Source organism: Nymphaea colorata, chromosome 8, assembly GCF_008831285.2.
Source record: "Nymphaea colorata isolate Beijing-Zhang1983 chromosome 8, ASM883128v2, whole genome shotgun sequence".
In the NCBI taxonomy this organism is placed as follows: domain Eukaryota; kingdom Viridiplantae; phylum Streptophyta; class Magnoliopsida; order Nymphaeales; family Nymphaeaceae; genus Nymphaea; species Nymphaea colorata.
The window spans coordinates 13,343,071-13,362,902 of NC_045145.1; the positions used below are offsets into that span (position 1 = coordinate 13,343,071).

A 19,832-nucleotide genomic window follows, 5' to 3' on the forward strand; every position below is an offset into this window, starting at 1 on the left:
TCTTAACGACACGAATCCCCTCCCAGACAGTCGGAAAAATAGGCATTTTTGAAAAATTGCAAAATCAAAGCCCTCTAAGCACTTGTCAGGCTTTAGTTTCCTGACCCTTTATTTTTTATCCAAACAACCATTAACCAAAGGCATGCAGAGACCCTTTTACAACATTACAGTATTAATCGACAGGCAGAACTTATAGGACTTTTCGCAACTAGAGCGCCTGCTCGACCAACCATTCTTCCCCAAAGTAAACCCAGGTACTACCGCATCCCCCCGGATGATGCTACCCATCTGAGGAAAAACCAACATATTCACCTACATGGCAGTAAGATATTCAGGTGAACATACGGTATCAGTCTTTCGCAAATATGAACTTTGCATAGCCCGAGTATAAAATAGTGGTAGACTACAAAAGTCAGGCAAGCTCTCATCATCAATATTAAATAGCTAATCATATCAGGGCTCAATTTCTCTCTCCCTCCTGTTTTTGCTAGCACGACTTTAATAACTTACTTTTTCAGACCATGACTCCGCCTTCCTTTTGATGATTATTCCATATTTTCGCCACATGCTATCAACACCGACACGGGAAGAAGAGTACCCTGAATTTAGTTTCATAATTCACACACCAATGTCTTCCCTTTCTTGAAAGGGTTCCCACGGCCTGCAAGCATGAATATGTTTGCTACAGGACGATAGCAAACGAATTCTAGTTAACTTAAACCACATGCAGTCAAGCGCATATTGCTGCTCAATGATGTATGTGACTTCAACGGACTAGCAGATTGAGAAGCATTTGAGCAATCACATAGCGACTTAGGCTGCTCGCTCCAGAACTATCGACTCTTGCTGGGATGGGGAACAAGGAGCTGGGAATACAGCTTGCATTGATGGCCTTCTCTCGTAGTTCCCTTTGGTGGCTCCAACATTCTAACTTTTTTTGCTCCTGTGGGCGCCGAAGAATCTCCAAGTCTAGGATGCCCGGTAAGATAGGATTTACCGATAGATAAAAGGAAATAACTTGAAAATGCAGTGACCAGTCCATATTACGCAAAAAGTTTCTACTAAAGAAAGCAAGAAATGGGCGATGGCCAAACAAAGAGGAAAATGAAGCCAGGAAACATATTGAACCAAATTTGTGCAGCGAACATGAAGCCAGTCGACAAATGTAAGCACCAGCTCTATTTAACCTGCCAAACTCATAATAAATTTTCAGTTTGGAACACGTAATTGTACAACCAGATAATTCAGGGAAAGGTGGGAAAGCAAGAAATTAAAGCACCAATTTGTTACCTTAGTTCTCTTAATTGATCGCCATTTTGTATTGTTCTCTGCAAAAGCTGTAAAAATCAAAGTTGCAGAAACAGTAAACCCGTAGTACTTACCTACAAGCAAGAGCCATGACTAATCACAGGTAAGGGTAAAAAAAATGAAGTTTCTCAGTAAGATCTAAGCAGCATTTGACAAACTTAACATTTTACCAGAAAAAGCGTGAAGCTATCTATTCCTTTCTACAAGCCTCAAGGCCTCTACTCAGGCAAGTAAACGATCATCTAAGTTCAAATTACGTTCCCTAAATTTCAGAAACATTGACAGATAACTCAAAAATCTGCCCTACAGCTATAAGCACGGAAGGAAGCAATAAAATAACCAAGCATAGAACATCACAGCAGAAAACTACGTAAGAAATGAACAAGAAATGAGGTTGTGAAGGACTCAATGGCCTCCACAAACATCAACCAGTTAATAAGAAAAGCATTCAATTGCTAAAGGAGAAAACATTGATTTACAAATCAGGTTACCAGCTCTTAATTCTGTGTGAGAAAAAGGTCCACCAGTTGAATAAGAAAATGATGCTTTACAACGCATAATTATAGGTTCAAGAACAGTGAAATATGTTAGAATTAACCAAAAATTTAATTATTCAAACCCTTCTCTGTTCAGCTAACTAAAGGAGTGACCATGTGAAACTACTAGACCTTCACACTATCACATGTGCCTGTGTCACACAGAAAGCGAAAGAAAGAGAGAGAGCAAAACAAAACTAGTCACGATATGAAGCCATACCCAGATTATTCTATGCCCAAAGGGCAGTTATGACTATGAATAACAAGAAGGCCAACGAGAAGCACATTCCAGCAATCACCAGAAAGGCCTACAAGATGAGAAAATAAAAACAAAAGTAGGTATCCTGGAAACACAAAAATCGCAGACGAGAAAAAAAACACCCAGCAAGCCAGCACACAAGACCTTTAAGCTTGCAATGTATTACCTTTCCCCTTGACTCAAACTCAAATTTGTGTGTGAACCATGACAACCCTTTATCAACAAAAGGAGCTAAAGCAAGTGCCCTGCATATCCCAGAATTTCCTTTCAAATTGAGAGATCAACAACTCATCACACTTTTTAATATTCTGAAACAACAGTTTGAAACTTATCAAGGTGCCAGTTATAAAAGCGAGCACGATGATAAGAACAAGCCTTTTGTGAAAACTGTCACAGTTTAGTACGAGGCTTAAAAACAGGTTATAATGCTAATGTTACAGAAACAGACCCTCCAGCTCTAGCAAGCTTGGTAACCTGGCTTCCTGCCCATACCATTGCAAGGACTTTAAAAAACCTGCAATCATACTCTTAAGTGTCAATTTTCAGACAATGGCAACAATAGCCTGTTCCATGTACATAACAAAGGATATTAAAAAAAACATTTATACCTTCCGACAGCAGTACCATAACCCATCCTTCCAGGAGCTGGGGCAATGAAGAACCTGAAATATCGAACACAACTAGATTAGAAGGGGAGAAAAGGACACCTGTCACATCCTTAATAATAAAATTTTGGGCCTTGAGCATGCTAATGAAAATATATCAAGAAAAAAGAAAGAACAATAGCTAAGGCAGAACTCTGTATAATCAGTCATTTCTTCTGAAGAAACTGATGGGACAACTTATATTCAGTATTCATATGTGGAGGATAGAACTTACCAGACCAAGACAAATGTCAGAAGATAATAAACTGTATTCAGTAGCCCATAGGATAACACCCCAGAAATTCCGTATCTCTTCAGCTTCTGCATTATTCTGGTACAAACTTTTAATGAAATGAATGACACTTGTACAAACAACATAAGGAGAAAGAGTGATATTTTCTATATTAACCTGTCAAGTATAGGATCTGGGAAATTTTGTGTACTCATTGATTAGAAGCATCGAAAAACAATTTCTTAGGATAAAGTTTCTGAAAAACCTCAGTAATAAGCAAGATCAACCTTTTGAAAGAAATTTAATCTAGAATGAGCATAAAGACACCACAAATATAGTATTGAAAGACAACATCAGTATGGAAGGCAAGAGGAATGCAATATGTGCAAAGGCACAGAAGGCCATAATCCTGTTATTAGAGAAAGCAGTAGTTACTCATTTATTTTTGATGCTTTCACTGGTCGATGACTATCATCTTGCACTGATCCTGAAAAGCATATGCCATTATAAGTATACAAGAAGACTAAAACAGCATTAACTCCTTACCATCTCAACTGTATGACTAAAGTGAAAAAATTAGAAAAGTTTAATTACTCCAGATCAGTGCTTACCAATATTGGTGCAAATTGGCCCGTGTTGGTCGTCCAATATGCATCACAACACCAGTAAACTGAAACAATAAGGAGGCTGATAGGACCCTTCTAGAACATCAGCCAATATGAAGCCTGTATTAGGCTGTATCGGCCCGATTTGATCCGAATGTGCCAATATATTAATAAATAATTATTATTATTTTATTTTCAGATTAGTATTTGTAGCTGATATGGCCCGATAGGTGCTGATGCATAATGGCAACATGCATCAGTTTTTACAGATTCTGATACAAATTGTAATTCAATATTTACCACATTTCTCCAGATACCAATAGGAAAAGACAACCAGTCAACCCAAGAAACAAAGCTTAAATTCTAAAGGCCTAGATGAACTTTGTGCCAATATCGAATGGTTAAACAAATCAAGGATTTGAGTTTGATTTTCTGACAAAGGATTCTCCAAAGAAGCAAGAGGGAGAGATAAAAGCTCAAACTAAAGCGAGTTTGTCAAGTTTTTTGACAAAGAATTCAAAGATGAAGCAAGATGTTATACCCTCAACTATATGGCCTCTGAAGACTCCATGGCAAGAATTACAATTGCTGGAGTGTGAGGCCAGTTGATTTTTTACGATGAGAGTGAGTCCTAACCAGGAAGTCTTTTGAGGAGAACAATGTTGGAAAGCTTAGGCATCAGAAATTTAAGGCCCTTACCCTCACAAACATTGTAGCCTCCACACCACCTGCGGCAGTTGCTGGAGTGCGTGTGTGTTTGTTTATGTCACATAACAGAAATTTGGAAAAGAGAGAGAGAGATGGTATGGTCGAAGTGAGTTGATATTCTTCAGTTGTCTGACATAGAATTATCAGGATAGCAAAGTGAGCACTAACTCTCATGATCTGTGTGGCCTCCGTTGCATGCACTTGCAGCTGACACCTCTACGGGCTGATTTCAACACCCAAATAATACATCCATTCCCACCACGCACCACACCCCCCGCCCCCCACCCCGAAAAAAAAAAAAACGAAGTCACTACACATAGGAGTACATCCTAAGCAAAGTTCAAAGAAAATAAGCAGCAATAGCTATTCAAACAGTATAGAAGGTAAAGAAAATAATTAAGGGGACCAAATGCATACGATAGCTGAGTTATGAAATCAAACTGCAACTTAGAAACATAATAGGAAAAGCAGTAACCAGCCCTGAAGCTAACTACCAACGTTACTATTTCCAACATAGATTTCAACCAACAACAAGCATAATGTTCCTGTAACAGCAGTGAAATTCTTTGTGCTATTGGAAGGACACATAACAATTCTACCCAACAGAAAACAATGATCAGATACGGCTCTGGACCCCAACATACTGGGATAATCAACTGCCACCTAAATGCATTTCCAACATTATTTCAAAATGCAGGTTCGCAATCTATATTTCCAGTTTTATTTATTTTATCGCATAATGCCGAAAAAGAAAGCATGTCAACATACAGTTGCTCATGAGATTGGTTACACTAATCAAATACATTCACATCAATTAAGAATATAAACCTACACTATGAGCTATGAGGTTTCAGATTATTCTGGCACGTAGATATAATACAAAAGGCATAAATGAAGGTCGATCTGTGCTCGTTCAGCACAGCCATAACATGCTAACACTTTACGTTGTCTCAAAAAGATGGAAGCATGACTCACCCGAACTGCAGATACGATGACAACATCATCAAGTAGGAAAAAGCTAACGAGTTCAACAACACAGATTGGACAAATAAGAAACATTTCAAATTGGAGTAGCCATTTAATAACCTTTTATAATTTCAAATAGCTCCCATAAAATGAATGCGACACGTAACTCCAGCATCATATGATGATGAGCAAACAATGGCGTTGTGTATCTTCAACGTACCTAGTCACAAAGAGGACCAGCGTCCTCTAAGACAAGAGATGGCATCACTGCCATCCCATCACCAAGAACGCTTATTGAGAGCCAAGGAAAGAATGCAAAGGAAATTCTAGATCGTCCTCTTACATTGCTTCCTACGGGACTTTATCGTAAACTAAGGTCGCGTCCGATTCGATTTTAGTTCAATAATGATTCCTTCCTACTAAATTTTATTGAGCGTAAATGAAAAAATGGTGCAAAGGTAATTATAGACCATCCTCTTACATTGCTTCCTACGGGAATTTATTGCAACTATGACAACTAAAATTGCATCCTATTCGATTTAATTCAATAACGACTCCTTCCTACTGAATATCGATTTACAACGATACTTTTTGTGTGTCCTCCTCCATATCTATAAGGCTCCAATCCAGAAGTGGAAACATACGAATAGGAGAACAAATAAAGGATGTCCTGTACCATATCGGAGGGTAAACAAGAAGAGGTAACCTCCCGGCCATTGACTTCCGCGAACAGATGCTGCAAGTTGGAGAATGTTCTTCTGCCCTCTGGGAGCATGACGGTTTTCTGAATCCTAGCTTCTTTCCACAGGCTGATCTTTCTTTCCTTCAAGACAGACAAAACGGAAAATCAAAAGAAACAAAAGGAAAGTGGAGAGAAACTCGAATCAGAAGCCGCGAGACGAGTGCAGAGCAAATCTGAGAGGGTTCAATCTTAGAAGGCGGGAAAGGGAGGGTGTTCCGCTAACCATCGAATGGCGAAGTTGGCATGAGACAGCGACCCTCAGTATAAAAGCCATCGAATTCCTTAGAGCTCTGGCACCTCCCGCTAGAAAATGAGAGGCAAAACCTCGAGGAGGAGAAAGGATTTCCAATAGGGAACTCCGTTTACACGAAGCAGAGAGTGCCCAAGGGTTTGATCCCCGGCCGTTGCACAATCGACGAACCATCTTTTTGAGCCATCTTCATCGGATGGGCTGCAAGCGTTCGTGCGCCCCACCCTGAGGGCTGTTTGGACGATGGTTTCCTTAAAATCCACTTTATGCGTTCACATTGGAACCTGTCTTGATTGGATTTAGAAAAAATCTCCATTTGTATAAAACTTGGTTTTGCTGCTTTGAGTTATTCATAAAAACCAGGTTTTGAATATGTGTCATTCGATCAAACAAACGAAATTTTTAATTACTAAATAATGTTTGATTTTAGTAACGATCAAACAGCTTGTAGCAGCCACTCTTTCCACATTTTTGTAGTGTAAGAGCATGATACCCAAAATACCTCCATGTTTATAGGTTAAATGGGGTTGTCATCTAAACACCCCTTCTGTCTTGTCACTCAAACATACAAGCTAACTTTTAAAAAACTGCAAACCTGATATTACTTCATCCTCTTGCCCCCCGTTCAAATGCTGACAGTCAAATTTTTTGAAAAAATATATAAACACGTGTAAACATTTAGGCAGCATTCAACTTCTAAAAGTTAATAAATAAATAATTAATTTTTGAGAAAATGTTTCAAAGGGCGCTACTAATAAAAAGGTATTCATTTTTTTTTATATAAGATGATAAAAGTTGAGAAGATTAATACCGATCCTTTCTTACAGCGGTCAGTAGGCGACTTTTTGAAATTTTTTCTTAACAATTAACGCTTATTTATTAATTTTTAAAAGTCGAGTGCTTGGTTTATTATTACGCTAAATACTAATCGCCTTTTGATAATTATTTTAAGAATTTCGAAGCAGCGGACAAGTACGTAGTAGAATCGCCTGAACCGAGCGCAGATAATCACCCCGGTGTATATATGTGAAAAGAAGAGAAGCTCTTGTGGCAGGATCAGGATGAGGTAAGAACGTGAAATGGGGTGGTGACTTTTCACCAAGGCGAGCTGAGCCTGAGGTGATGAGTGGAGAGAAAATATGCAGACTCCTCCAGACATAGTATGCGTCCCTTGACTTACAAGTTTTCAGAAGCCAACCATTATCGAGAGAATGTGATCACGTGACCGTCATCAGTGACAAGTACGAAGCTACGAACACTGAACAGCGCCACTCCCCCCATGCAATTGTTGGCTGTGTAGCAGTTCAGAGCGCTTGACGGTTCTGTAACTGTAAGAGCAGGTTTCGTGAATAAAATGGATGCAGCTGTGGAGGTAGTAAATCGACTGATTTTGATTCAGTTGAATTGTAAAATATTATTATTATTGTTTTTAAAGAAAATGAATATATATATATATATATATAAATTAATCAAAATAAAATTTGAAGCATCGAATCGATTTGTCGCTAAGTCTAATACGTTAGATGAAATTCTGGAGACCGTTAAGCCTTCAAACAACCGCACTCAAATGACTACCTACTGTACTAAAGTACTTTGTAAAATTATTTCTGGCGAGACCAAACAATGACATTTTCGGATGGCCTCTGTTCGAATTCTGGAGGCAAAGGTCTTTTATGGGGGAACAAATGATATAGTGATGCCCCTCTACGTCTAGCCGTTGCAAGTTGCAACGGCTACAAGCGCCTTCTTCTAATATTCCGCTCCCATTTAAGCTTCAAAATCCACGCCTACCTTTGCCGTCCCCCTCGTTCTCTTTCCCCTACACTCCAAACCATCTTATCTCTGTGCCACTCCTCTCCATTTCCCTTTCCCTCCTTCCATGGCCTCCTCCAAGCTAAGAAGCTACACCTTCTGTCCTACTCTCCTCCTATTGTGGTTGAATTTCTCAGTCCTCCTATCCTCCTCCGCCTCCATTGCTGTTGTGTTCCTCCTTAGGCACACACCTACGCACTTTGGTTGGGCCCTTTTCACGGCCTCATCCTTTTCTTTCATCTCCTCACTCACTGGGCTATGGTCACAATTCAACAAGCTCTGCTTCGTCACCACCGTCTGCATGCTTACAGTCTCACTTATCGGAGAAGGATTGGGATTCCTCATGCTCTTCTCCAGAGAAGGGACCAGCATCAAGTTCCTTCATTCAACAAGGGATCCGAGAGAGGCCAAGGCTCTGATCAGAGTGAACGCCGTGCTGCTTCTCGCGATGTTCTTGATGCAGATGATGGTGCTGGTTACCGTATGCATCTTGCAGAGCTGCTTGGTAGCTAAGTACCGAGGGTTGGAATTTCAGAGGGAAGAGACAGAAAAGAGGAGGAGCAAGAGGATGGCACAGGTACAGGAGGAATCACTTGCAAATGTGGCCAAGATGGAGGAAACCAAAGCCAAAGATTTAGACGAGAGGATGAAAGCAAAATATGGGCAGTGGACGAGACCTGCTGACTTTGAAGTTTAGATTGTTGAAGGCCTCATGAGCAAGAAAGTGGAGCCACTGTAGCGTGTCTCTGTGTCTGCATCAGTACGTACGCATGCGTGCATGTTGTGTGTGTGTGAGTTACAGCTCTGCTAAAGGGTTAAAAAGGAGTGATCTGTTCTTGTATAGATGGTGAAGCAGTTTCTCAAAGCAGTTTCCGGCAATATATCACCGTTTTCAGTTATCACTTAACAAGTCTGATTAATATTTGAAAAAAAAAAAAAGTTCCAATGCACGAAGACGTTGTCTTCAAACCATCCTTCCTCGAATCGTCACCAAAAAGAGGACGCGGAAGAGAACAATAATGGGGTACGCCGAAACAATAAATCAGAAGACCTCAACACCATATCAGCCGCTCACTGATTTCGTACTGAATCTGTAGGTTGTAGTCTCACGTCTGTTTGGCTTCTTCCGACTGCAAGCAAGAGATTTCGAGTAATCTCACCTTAGGACTGTGCCTCTCACGTTCAGCCCCAAAGGCCTCTGACCTTTTGGTGGACTACCACTCTGTAACTTCCTTGTTAGAGATCCATCGAACTGTAACAGTAGGGAGTTTGTAACAACTAAGACAGAACTCAATGCCATCAAGCCTCCTGTCAGTGGGACCAAGAAACTGTATGAGATGAAAGATAAACAGACTAGCAAAGTTCGACAATGGAACACCAAATTTTAGAAGTTTCATCTCGTATTGAACATTGTGAGAGATATTCAAGGGCTTATAAAAAGGGTTGTTAAAGGGCCTAAGCTGTTTCAGTGGTACCAAAGCACAGTTCGACACCCAGACTAGGGTCCCATATGTGCATACGCATGTGCCTTCAAGGGGGTGGATTGTAACAAGTTTAGTTTCCTATTGAAGATTGTAAGAGATCTTCAAGGATTTATAAAGAGGTAGTTAAGTGGTTAGCTGTCCTAGTTCCTACCTTTTTTGGGTTGGAACTTAAACTTCTAAGTTGTGGGTTGGGACCCGCCGAACCAAGAACCCGAGCCCAATATAGGAGTGGGTCAGGTCATTTCATATATATTTAGCCAATTAGCCACAAAATATACATGATGTAGGATTGGCAAGAAAGACATGGGCAAAATCAAATTTGAAAAACACGTATGTAAATGGAAATGGGGGGTTGTGATATGTCGAACTAATAAGCTCGGTGTGGGTGTGGGTGTGGGGGTGGGGGGGGGGGGTTCAGTGGTACCAAAGCACAGTTCAACACTCATACTAGAGTCCCATATGTGGAGACACATGTGCTTTAAAGGGGGTGGATTGTAACGCTCTACTTTGAGAAGTTTAGTTTCGTATTGAAGATTGTAATAGATCTTCAAGGATTTATAAAAAAGGTAGTTAAGTGGTTAGCTATCTTGGTTTCTACCCTTTTTGGTTGGAACAAAAACTTCTAAGGGGTGGGTTGGCATCCGTCGAACCAAGGGCCCGAGCCCAATATAGGAGCATGTTGGGTCATTTTACACATGTTTAGCCAGTTAGCCACAACATATACATGAGATAGGATTGGCAAGAAAAACATAGGCAAAATCAAATTTGAAAAGCACGTATGTAAATGAAAATAGCAGATACAAAATCCTTTTATTTCTTTGGTTTGGTGAACCGTAACCACAATACATGCTGCTAGCTCTTACAATGATGCAATTTCAACTCACCAGATAAAGATGGGGTCATTGCACAATCGAAAGAAGGAAGCAGCATCCCAGCAGCAATGGGAATGACAATGATGTTATATGCAACAGCCCATGCTAAATTCTGGTGTACTTTCTGCATTGTTGCACGCGCAAGATCAAATGCATCTACAATCTGCACATCAACAATTCAACATGATAAAAATTGGACAAAAAGTTCCACCATTTTCTGGAGAGAGAGAGAGTGGTGCATAAGATCCATAGCTATTTATGTCTACCACATCCCTTGAATCAAGCACTGACAATGCTCTTTACTGTACTTAGTGAAAAAAAGCTGGAAATGTCTGAACTTCCTTTCTTAAATAAATACTGACTCATCTATATCAGGATAAAGAAAATTTTAGTTCCAAAGTGTTAGCCGTCGGCTAACAGAAGTCGAGAGGAAGGAAGGAGAAGGGAGAAAGGAACGAGAGAGAGAAAGGCAATCAACAAGCATGCTTAATTAGGGTAAATCTCAAGCTTAAGTAAATTAATAACGGGTCCGGACTGGACCGACTCATACTGAAATCAGATCCATACTGAAAACATCAAATAGCAAGACCTAGTAGAAATAAACTACTACTGCTCCCCACGATCCCTATATGGATCGTAACAAATACTCCCCCCTTGAATAACACCTTGTCCTCAAGGTGTGAACGATGGAAACCGCTTCTGTATGTCCTCCGAATCTTCCCATGACGCGGATAACTCCTCCTCAGAGAGCCACTCAATCAGCTACTGTACCGTCCATTTTCCATTCACCTTGAGTCGTCGTACTCCTACTCAACGTAGGTTTTGGATGCCAGAGGGGATCGCCAAGGCGGGGGCGGCTACAACTTCACTTTCTGTCGGTGGCTTGAGGCACGCTTTGAGTTTGGAAACATGAAAGACCGCGTGTATGGTGTTGCCCAATGGTAACTGTAATTCGTAGGCGAGATTCCCGATCCGCTTTAAAATCTGATAAGGACCAACATACCTTGACAACAACTTACTTTGGACTGCCCCTCGTATACCTAGCAACCGTTGGGGGGTCATCTTAGGAAAACCCAATCCCCTTTTTGAAATTAAAGTGCTCGATGGCGACGGTTGTACTGAATCACCATGCGATTCCGTGCTGCTGATAGTTGTTCCTTAAGATCCTTAAGAATCTGATGCAAGATGGAAGCATAATCAAATCATGTAATGGATCTAATTAGATTTTTAGTACTTATTAAAATAGATCCAGATCCGAAATCCATCCCTTTCTCTATATAAAGGGACGTGGGTCATTTTGTAAGGGATGATGATTCAGTTGAAAAGAAATGAAGTGTTATGTTGTTTTCTTCTGTTTTTCTTGTTCCTTTGGTTGTTTGCTTAAGTTTTAGTTAGATTAAGTTAGTTTAAGTTTAGTTTTAGGTTAGTCTTGAATGCAGTCAGATTAAGATTCGTTAATCTTAGTTTTTTCTGCATCAGAATCACATCGCGACACCTCAACTCTGTCCTGCCACGAAATTCACCTGGACTAACAACCGGGTGGGCCAAGACAACGTCATGTCCAAAATAGATAGATGCTATGTTTCTAAGGAGTGGATGGATGACCCTGAAACGATGTTGCACCTGCATGTCCATCCGCGGACCATATCTGACCACAACCCTATTCTATTCTCCACATCTAAGCGCAGGTTGACCACGTGGGGTTGTACCCCTTTCCGCCATTTTCAATATTGGCAGGAGTTGGCGGGGTATAGTGAACAAGTTGATTCAGCCTGGGCAGTGGACTTAAGGGGCTGCGCCATGATTAAACTAGTTCATAAATTGGAGGCCACCAGGGATCAGCTTAAGTCCTGGTGCAAGGGCGGAGCCAACAATCTTCCCCATTTAATTGGGGAGATCAAGTCCAAAATCAGACTTCGCCAGACCCTAAGTGAACGTGGTCATATTGAGGAGATCGAACAAGAATGCAATCTCAAGCGGGAACTCACCAAGCTTCTGATTTTAGAGGAAAGACTGTGGTGTCAAAAAGCTCGGATTAAATGGATGAGGGATGGCGACCTCAATACTAAATTCTTTCAAGGTATTGCCAATGGGAGGAGACGCAGGAACAGAATTGAGGCCATCTCCCATGAGGGACTGATCCTTACTGACATGCCGAACATTTTTTCAGCTTGCACGGATTTCTTTGTTGCTCTGCTAGGGACTTCCCTTGGTGATGGCTGCCTCCCACAATCTCTAGCTCTGGGCCCTAAAGTCACTTCAGAGGAGAATGCAGAACTTCTGAAATCTCCTACTGCTGCAGAAATTAGGTGGGCAGTGATGAAGGCTGATAAGGATTCTGCGCCTGGCCCTGACGGGTTTGGCAACAGTTTCTTCCAAAGTAACTGGTCAACTGTTCATGAGACGGTGGCAGGGGCTATACATGGTTTCTTTCAGTCCGGAAGACTGGTCAAATCTATCAATAAGACCCATATTATCCTTTTGCCAAAGGAGTGTGGCGCCACGCAGGTGGACAAATTCCGGCCCATTTCGCTGTGCAACAGTATTTTGAAATTCATCACCAGAATCATGGTCCTGCGTATGCGACCGATTCTGTCCAGGATAATATCCAAAAACCAATGCGCCTTTTTGCCAGGAAGAAGTATCCAAGAGAGCTTCCTCCTCAGTCAAGAAATAGTTCATGTTTTCAAAAATAGCAAGAAGCAATCGGCCTGCGTGAAGATAGACTTAAGCAAGGCTTATGACAGAGTTAACTGGGACTTCTTGAAGGCTGCCCTTCGACATCTTGGGTTTCATGACCTTTGGATTCACAAAGTCATGACTATTGTCACCACTATCAAATCAGCTCTTCTTATCAACGGCAAAGAAGGAACGGCTCAGGTAGGGGGACCCTCTCTCCCCGTACCTCTTTATCTTTGTTATGGAAATGCTCACCCCTAGCATCCAGGCGAACATTATCAGTAAGCAACTTAAAATCCCCCCCGATGGGGGCCGGTTCCTTTTCCCCTTCCTCTACATTCTATGCTGACGACATCATCTTCTTCATTGATGGGAAGTTCCACAACTTCCGCCACCTGAAAGTGTGCCTGGACGAGTTCCTTTCTGGCTCCGGCATGGTTATGAATCCTGAAAAATCCACATTCCTACCATTCAACATGGCTGGCCAGGTGCTTCAACAATTAGAACACCAGCTGGGTTGGCGTATAGGCCAGATCCCCATAACATATCCTGGCATTCCTCTTCAGACTGGAAACATGACAGAGGTTCAATGCAGGCAGCTTACCCTTACAACTTCACAAAAGCTCCTTCTTTGGAAACAAAAGTGTCTTTCTTTTGCCGGCCGGTTGAGCTTAATCAAGCATGTTTTCTCGTTGGTGCCGGGCTATTGGAGTCTAGTTGTCAAACTCCCGGCGTCCACCTGTAAACAACTGAACCAGATGGCTGCTGAGTTTCTTTGGGGCGACAAGGCAGACAGTAAGAGTTCCCATCGTATCAGCTGGTCCACCCTCTGTCTTCCAAAATCAGAGGGAGGAGTTGGCCTTAGGGACCTCCGGGAAACTAACTTGGCCAACATGGCCTATTTAGTCTTCCGAGTGTCGGTACAGGCTTCCCCTTGGGCGTCACTCATTAAAGGCCATTATTGTGACCGGAAGGGACTTCTTGACTGTAATTCGAAAGGCAAGAGGGTGTCCAAAGCATGGCATACGGCGTTAAAGTCCTGGACCAGGATTAAAGAGCAAGTCGTTTGGAAAGTGGGTAATGGTACTATGGTTAAGTTCTGGACAGACTCTTGGGGCAGCGAACACTTGATTGACAAGATCCCGCCATCCCACCTCCATCTTGTCCAAGATTGCATCTCCTGTTCAGTTCAGGAGACCCTCGAGGTGAACGGAGAGAACATAAGGGCCTTCCTCGACAGCCTCAACGTTCAAGTCTCCTGGCCGAGGGTTCAGGCAGAGCAGGCAGACGTTCTGGCATGGAAGAATGCCGGAAATAGCGTCATCAGTCGGTATGAGATCTGGCAGAGGACTCGAAAGAAAGGGAATGAGCTACACGACAATATGCTAGTCTGGAAAGGGAGACGGCTACCAAGGGCGGTCTGGGTGGTCTATTTAGGCAGTGCTGGTCGGCTTCCGTTGGATGAGCTAGTGAAAAGTAAAGGTCGCCATCTCGCTTCTCGATGCTATGTCTGCAAGCATGCCAGCGAAGACATCCAACACCTCTTCTTCGACTGTAAGGGAGCCAAACTCATTTGGGCTCTCATCTATGGAAAGTTTGGTAGGACTGCCCCATGGCATGGGAGCTCCCCTAACATCAAGAATGGCCTCAACAGATGGCATTTAAAAGGCTTCAAAGATAAATCTCTCGATAAATGTTGGAAAGACAGCTTCCACATTGCGATATGGTTCATTTGGAATACGTGTAACCAATTCAAGCACAGAGGGGATATTCCGTTAGGCAAAATGGCTAACCAATTTTGGTCGCATTGCAGTGAGCACTGGTGGTCCTACCAGTGGAAGGATTCACAACAAGTTAAAGTTCACAACTGGTTGCGCACAGGCATCCTGTGGAGCAATGGTATCAATCGTGGTGATACTTGGGTGGAAATCAACATTACTTCCTACTTTAAAGCAGGCAGGAAAGGGGTGGCAGGCCTAATTAGAGAAGCCGCAGGCCGGTTCAGACATGGCCTGGCCTGTTGGTTTCCTAATAATTTGGTCTGGTGGGAGACTGAGGTTCTCATGGAATGCTTTGGGTACTTAGCTAACATGGAAGACACTCAAGGAAGAATCTATATCCTGGCGAATGATGGTGATTGGAACCTCTCAGACTGCAGGTCCCTTAGGGGGATCAATCCTCTATTCACCACTAGTTTATTCAGCAGGGCTGTTTTTTGCAAGAGATGGCCGCTTGCTGAAGCTACCAACCTTTTGTTCTTAATTCCGGATAATGGACTGTACACCAAATGGACTCCCACCCTTAACACGTGGGATCCGTTAAAAGATAGTCCTGTCAGGAGCTGAGGTCCATGAGGACCCATTTTTGCTGTAAATATCTCTCAATTTTGTTGAAATAAATGGATGGGGGCCTAACCCCCAAGCAGTCTTTGTCCGGAAAATCGAGTCACGGTCACTTACAATGGAGCGTGGCATACCGTGAAGCTTTCCCACGTGCTCTTGAAAGGTCTGCGCTACTGTTTTGGGCGAAAAGGGGTGTGAGAGCGTTATAAAGTGGGCATATTTGGAGAGCCTGTCTACTACCACCAATATAACAGATTTTCCCCGAGAGCGGGGTAATCCCTCTATGAAGTCCATGGATATGTCTTCCCAAATTTGCTCAGGAAGAGGAAGTGGCTGTAAGAAAGCAGGTCGCGTGGTCTCATACTTGTTGCGTTGACATACATCACATTGTCGCACATAATCCCGCACAGCGCGCTTCATTCCCGGCCAGAAAAACATCGTCCTTAAACGTCGATAAGTCTCTTCCACTCCTTCATGGCCTGCACTCTTCGAGTCATTATAATGTGAGATTAAAATACCTGGCAGGCTTGTCTCGGGCGGGATAAATACGCAGCTACGAAAGTAGAGGTAAGGAGGGCGCCCCTCGTAACCATATCGTCTCGTCGGATTCTGTAGAAGGTCAGTTCGTATTCTTTGAACTGACGCTGCTGACTGGTGGGCCCGCTGAATGTCTGTCCAAATGTTGCACTGAATGGCTGATAGAGTCCAGAAGCCGTGCCCCTCCTGCACCTGTCGAGAGAGACCATCTGCTGCTGGGTTTTCTTTCCTGCTGCGATGCCTAATCTCAAAATCGAAGCTGAGCAGTTTCATCACCCAATGCTGCACCGCCGGTACCAATGTTTTCTGTTGTAGGCAGTAGCGTAGGCTGTGATGATTTGTGAACACCACAAATTTCGTACCCAACAAATAATGCCGCCATCTAAGAATCGCCAATACCATAGCAATGAGTTCGCGCTCGTAGGCTGATTTGCTGCTGAACGTGGGTCCCATGGCGCGACTAAAAAATGCTATCGGATGTCGGTCTTGGCTCAAAATTGCGCCCACCCTTGTGTCGGATGCGTCTGTCTCCACCTCAAACTGTATGTTGAAATCGGGCATGCATAGAACTGGTGTTGTGGTGATGGCCTCCTTGAGTTTGTCGAATGCCACCTTGGCCTGGTCAGTCCATCGAAACTGATCCCTTTTTGTGAGGTAGGTCAAGGGCACTGCGATACTCCCAAAGTTGCGCACGAACTTACGATAGTATCCTGCCAGTTCTAGGAACCCGCGTAGTTCCCGAACGGACTGAGGAATGGCCCAATTACGCACTGCCAGTACCTTAGCCTCTTCCATCTTCACGCTACTGTTGCCAATCACGTGGCCGAGATACGTGACTTCACTCATGCTGAATGAACACTTAGAGAGTTTGGCGTGAAGGGAGTGTTGTCGCAACGTAGAGAGCACCACCCGCAGATGATTTAAATGCGCCTCTTCGTCTGCACTAAATACAAGGATGTCATCAAAGAAGACCAGTATGAACCTGTGCAGGTATGGCCGGAAAATATCGTTCATGAGTGACTGGAACGTGGAGCGTTCGTGAGGCCGAACGACATCACTCGAAACTCATAATGTCCATCTGGGGTTAAGAATGTTGTCTTCGGTACATCTTGTGGCATGATCTGTATCTGGTGGTACCCGGCTCAAAGATCCAGCTTTGAAAATAAGGCTGCCCCCCCTGAGTTCATCAAGGAGATCTTCCACGATGGGCAGGAGATAACGATCCTTCACTATTAGAGCATTCAAGGCGCGGTAGTCTACACAAAACCGCCAGTTTCCATCCTTCTTGCGCACTAGGAGGGCAGGAGACGCAAACGGGCTGCGACTAGGCTGTATAATTCCCTGTTCCAACATTTCTTGCACCAATCGAGTTAGTGTATCACGTTGGGTCGGGTTATACCTGTATGGTCTCATTTTCACTGCATCTACCTCGGGATGTAGCTCTATATGGTGGTCGTAGGCGCGTGAAGGAGGCAACCTATGAGGGACACTGAACACATTTGAAAATTCTTCCAACAGGGCCGGTAGTCGTGCACTGGTGAGGGCGGGTTCTGACCTCTCCTTCCCCTCGGTGCTAGTCATGAGGAGCACGTACGAAGCAGTCGCTCCCTGCAACATTTTGGAGGTGGCGGTCTCTTGAACTAGTTGTCTTGGAGTAGCTAACAGGGTGAGGCACTTCCCATCTGGTTGTGTAAAATGCATTCTCATGTTAACGAAGTCGCACACGACCTCGCTCAACCCTTTCAACCAGTGGATGCCCAAAACGAGGTCCGCCCCGGCCATTGCTAGTGTATACAACTGTACCGAAAACTCATGGCCCTGTATCTCCAGTTTCTCGTTGGTGCACTGCCCCTTACATTTTAAAGTGCTTCCATCTCCCACGACCACATCAAAATCCGGCTATTGGTTGATTTCACACCCCAGGGCTCTAGCTGACTTCTCACAGATGAAGTTATAAGTGGACCCTGTATCCACAAGTACACTGACCTTCCAACCGCGGAGTCGGCCCTCCACTCGCATCAATTGAGGCACTTCATGTCCCGATAGGGCATGGAGGGATATTTCGGGCGACTGGGCAAACTCTCCTTCATCTTGTCTCTGTTCCCCAATAGCCTCCGTCGGGGCGTCCTCCCCTTCTTCTTCCACTAGGTACATATGAAAGCGTCTACATGTGTGGCCCGATGTCCACGGTTGATCACAATGGAAGCAAATATTTTGACGTCGTTTTTCCCTTATCTGTTTCGGGGTCAGACGACGAATAATAGGGCGGCTTGCTAGTTTGGTTAAGTTTGTCCGGCCGGGTTGTATTTCTGAATTCGTAGTTGCTGCCCCGTGAGGACGAACCCCGGCTGCCCCTCGGCCGAGGCTCTGATATCGCTGTTGCTTTTCCTCCACCATACGGGCTACCGCAAAACAGTCATGCAAATTGAGGGGTCGCATGCCTTGCACCTCAATACGGATTTCCTCTTTGAGTCCCCCAACAAAGGTACCAATCAAAGTTTCTATTGGCCATCCCCAAACCATATTGCTAAGTTCTTCGAAACGCTCTTGGTAGTGTTCAATCGACCCCGTTTGACGTATTTTGGAGAGTTCCTGATTGTAATCAACATAAGCTGAAGGTCCGAAAGGCGCCACCATGGCTGAGATCAAGGTCCTCCAATCTGGCCGTCCGTGTTGATCAATCAGCCATCGGTACCAACGAATGACTTTCCCTTCGAAGTTCATGGCAGCATGAGCCACCTTCATCGTCTCCAAGATCCCGTAGCACTCGAAGAACTGCTCGGCTTTAAATATCCAGCTGTGTAAATCTTCTCCGCTGAATCGGGGAAAGTCCATCTTGGCATGCTTGAAGTGTGCCGGTTCAATACCTCCATAAAAGCCAGTAGATGAGGTCGGAAGGAACCCCACAGGGGCGTCCATTTGACTGTTGCTATGGCCCGGGAGTGCTACGTTGTTAGTGCCGCCGGTAACGGAGTTCAACATAACGGTGGGCAGCACGTTGGTAGTGGGCACGGTCGATCCAAAAGACCCAAATGCGACGCCGGCATTGATCAGAGGCTGAGGTAGAGGTAGAGTCGCGATGGCCGGTTGAAAAAAGGGTATGGCGCTGACCGGCGACGTACGTTGATCCGGCCCCGACACACTTGTATTGGGTGCGTGGAGGGAGCCTGGCACCGTGAGTGTCGGGGAGCTGGTGAGGACCGCATGGGCTGGTGAGCAGTTGCTGGAATGTGGGTCGCCGAGCGGAGCGCTGCCAAGGGTGGGGGCTTGCTCGAGCAGATCGCGAAAACCGACGGCTATGGCGGTGTGGAGACGAGCCTCAGCCTCGGCTTGCACTCGTTTCATGGTCTGCAGCCTGCAGTTCACTTCGATGATTGTTTCTTCCATCCAGGCGCAATGCGCTTCCACCGCTGCCAGGGCGGTGTTGTGGAAGACTGGTGAGGCTTGCTCATCGGACGTCGGCGGCTATGCCGGCGGCGGCGGCGGCGCGGTTATGTGTGGCTGTGATACCATTTGTTAGCTGTCGGCTAACAGAAGTCGAGAGGAAGGAAGGAGAAGGGAGAAAGGAACGAGAGAGAGAAAGGCAATCAACAAGCATGCTTAATTAGGGTAAATCTCAAGCTTAAGTACAATTAATAACGGGTTCGAACTGGACCGACTCATACTGAAATCATATCCATACTGAAAACATCAAATAGCAAGACCTAGTAGAAATAAACTACTACTGGTCCCCACGATCCCTATATGAATCGTAACACAAAGTGAAACTACAGTATACGAACTTGAAAACTCCTAATGCAGGTTCAACAAGTTACATAATTATTTGAGAGAAGAACATAAGGATGATATATGTGTG

At 44.0% G+C, this 19,832-nt stretch overlaps 3 protein-coding genes across 7 annotated transcripts in view; 1 reads left to right on the top strand and 2 right to left on the bottom strand.

Moving 5' to 3' along the window:
• Positions 1-399: 399 nt before the first annotated feature.
• On the bottom strand, positions 400-6,510 carry LOC116258862 (uncharacterized). Of its 5 annotated transcripts, none has more exons than XR_004173818.2 (11): positions 6,224-6,510; positions 5,935-6,076; positions 4,461-4,515; positions 3,415-3,466; positions 2,983-3,078; positions 2,712-2,765; positions 2,552-2,617; positions 2,270-2,348; positions 2,065-2,152; positions 1,291-1,337; positions 400-1,187 (listed from the first exon to the last, which is right to left on the bottom strand). XR_004173818.2 is itself a non-coding variant. In XM_031636289.2 (11 exons), the coding sequence occupies exons 1-9, from the start codon at positions 6,422-6,424 to the stop codon at positions 2,075-2,077; spliced, it is 828 nt and encodes a 275-aa protein (XP_031492149.1). In that variant the 5' UTR covers positions 6,425-6,507; the 3' UTR covers positions 400-1,187; positions 1,291-1,328; positions 2,065-2,074. The 5 variants fall into 5 exon arrangements, 3 of the variants coding, with proteins under 3 accessions (XP_031492149.1, XP_031492148.1, XP_031492147.1); XM_031636289.2 differs by having other exon boundaries at positions 1,291-1,328; positions 5,935-6,081; positions 6,224-6,507; XR_004173817.2 differs by having other exon boundaries at positions 586-1,187; positions 5,935-6,081; positions 6,224-6,505.
• A 1,508-nt stretch (positions 6,511-8,018) lies between these two features.
• LOC116259658 (uncharacterized) lies at positions 8,019-8,964 on the top strand. Its single transcript, XM_031637519.2, has one exon. The coding sequence runs from the start codon at positions 8,130-8,132 to the stop codon at positions 8,757-8,759; it is 630 nt and encodes a 209-aa protein (XP_031493379.1). The 5' UTR covers positions 8,019-8,129; the 3' UTR covers positions 8,760-8,964.
• The window catches only part of LOC116259656 (copper-transporting ATPase PAA2, chloroplastic), a 28,281-nt gene continuing 17,319 nt past the window's right edge, over positions 8,871-19,832 (bottom strand). The window contains exons 16-17 of the mRNA XM_031637518.2: positions 10,431-10,581; positions 8,871-9,370 (exon numbers count right to left, since the gene is read on the bottom strand). Coding sequence (XP_031493378.1) covers positions 9,219-9,370; positions 10,431-10,581 — 303 coding nt within the window. The 3' untranslated portion in view covers positions 8,871-9,218. The remainder of the gene's footprint in view (positions 9,371-10,430; positions 10,582-19,832) is intronic.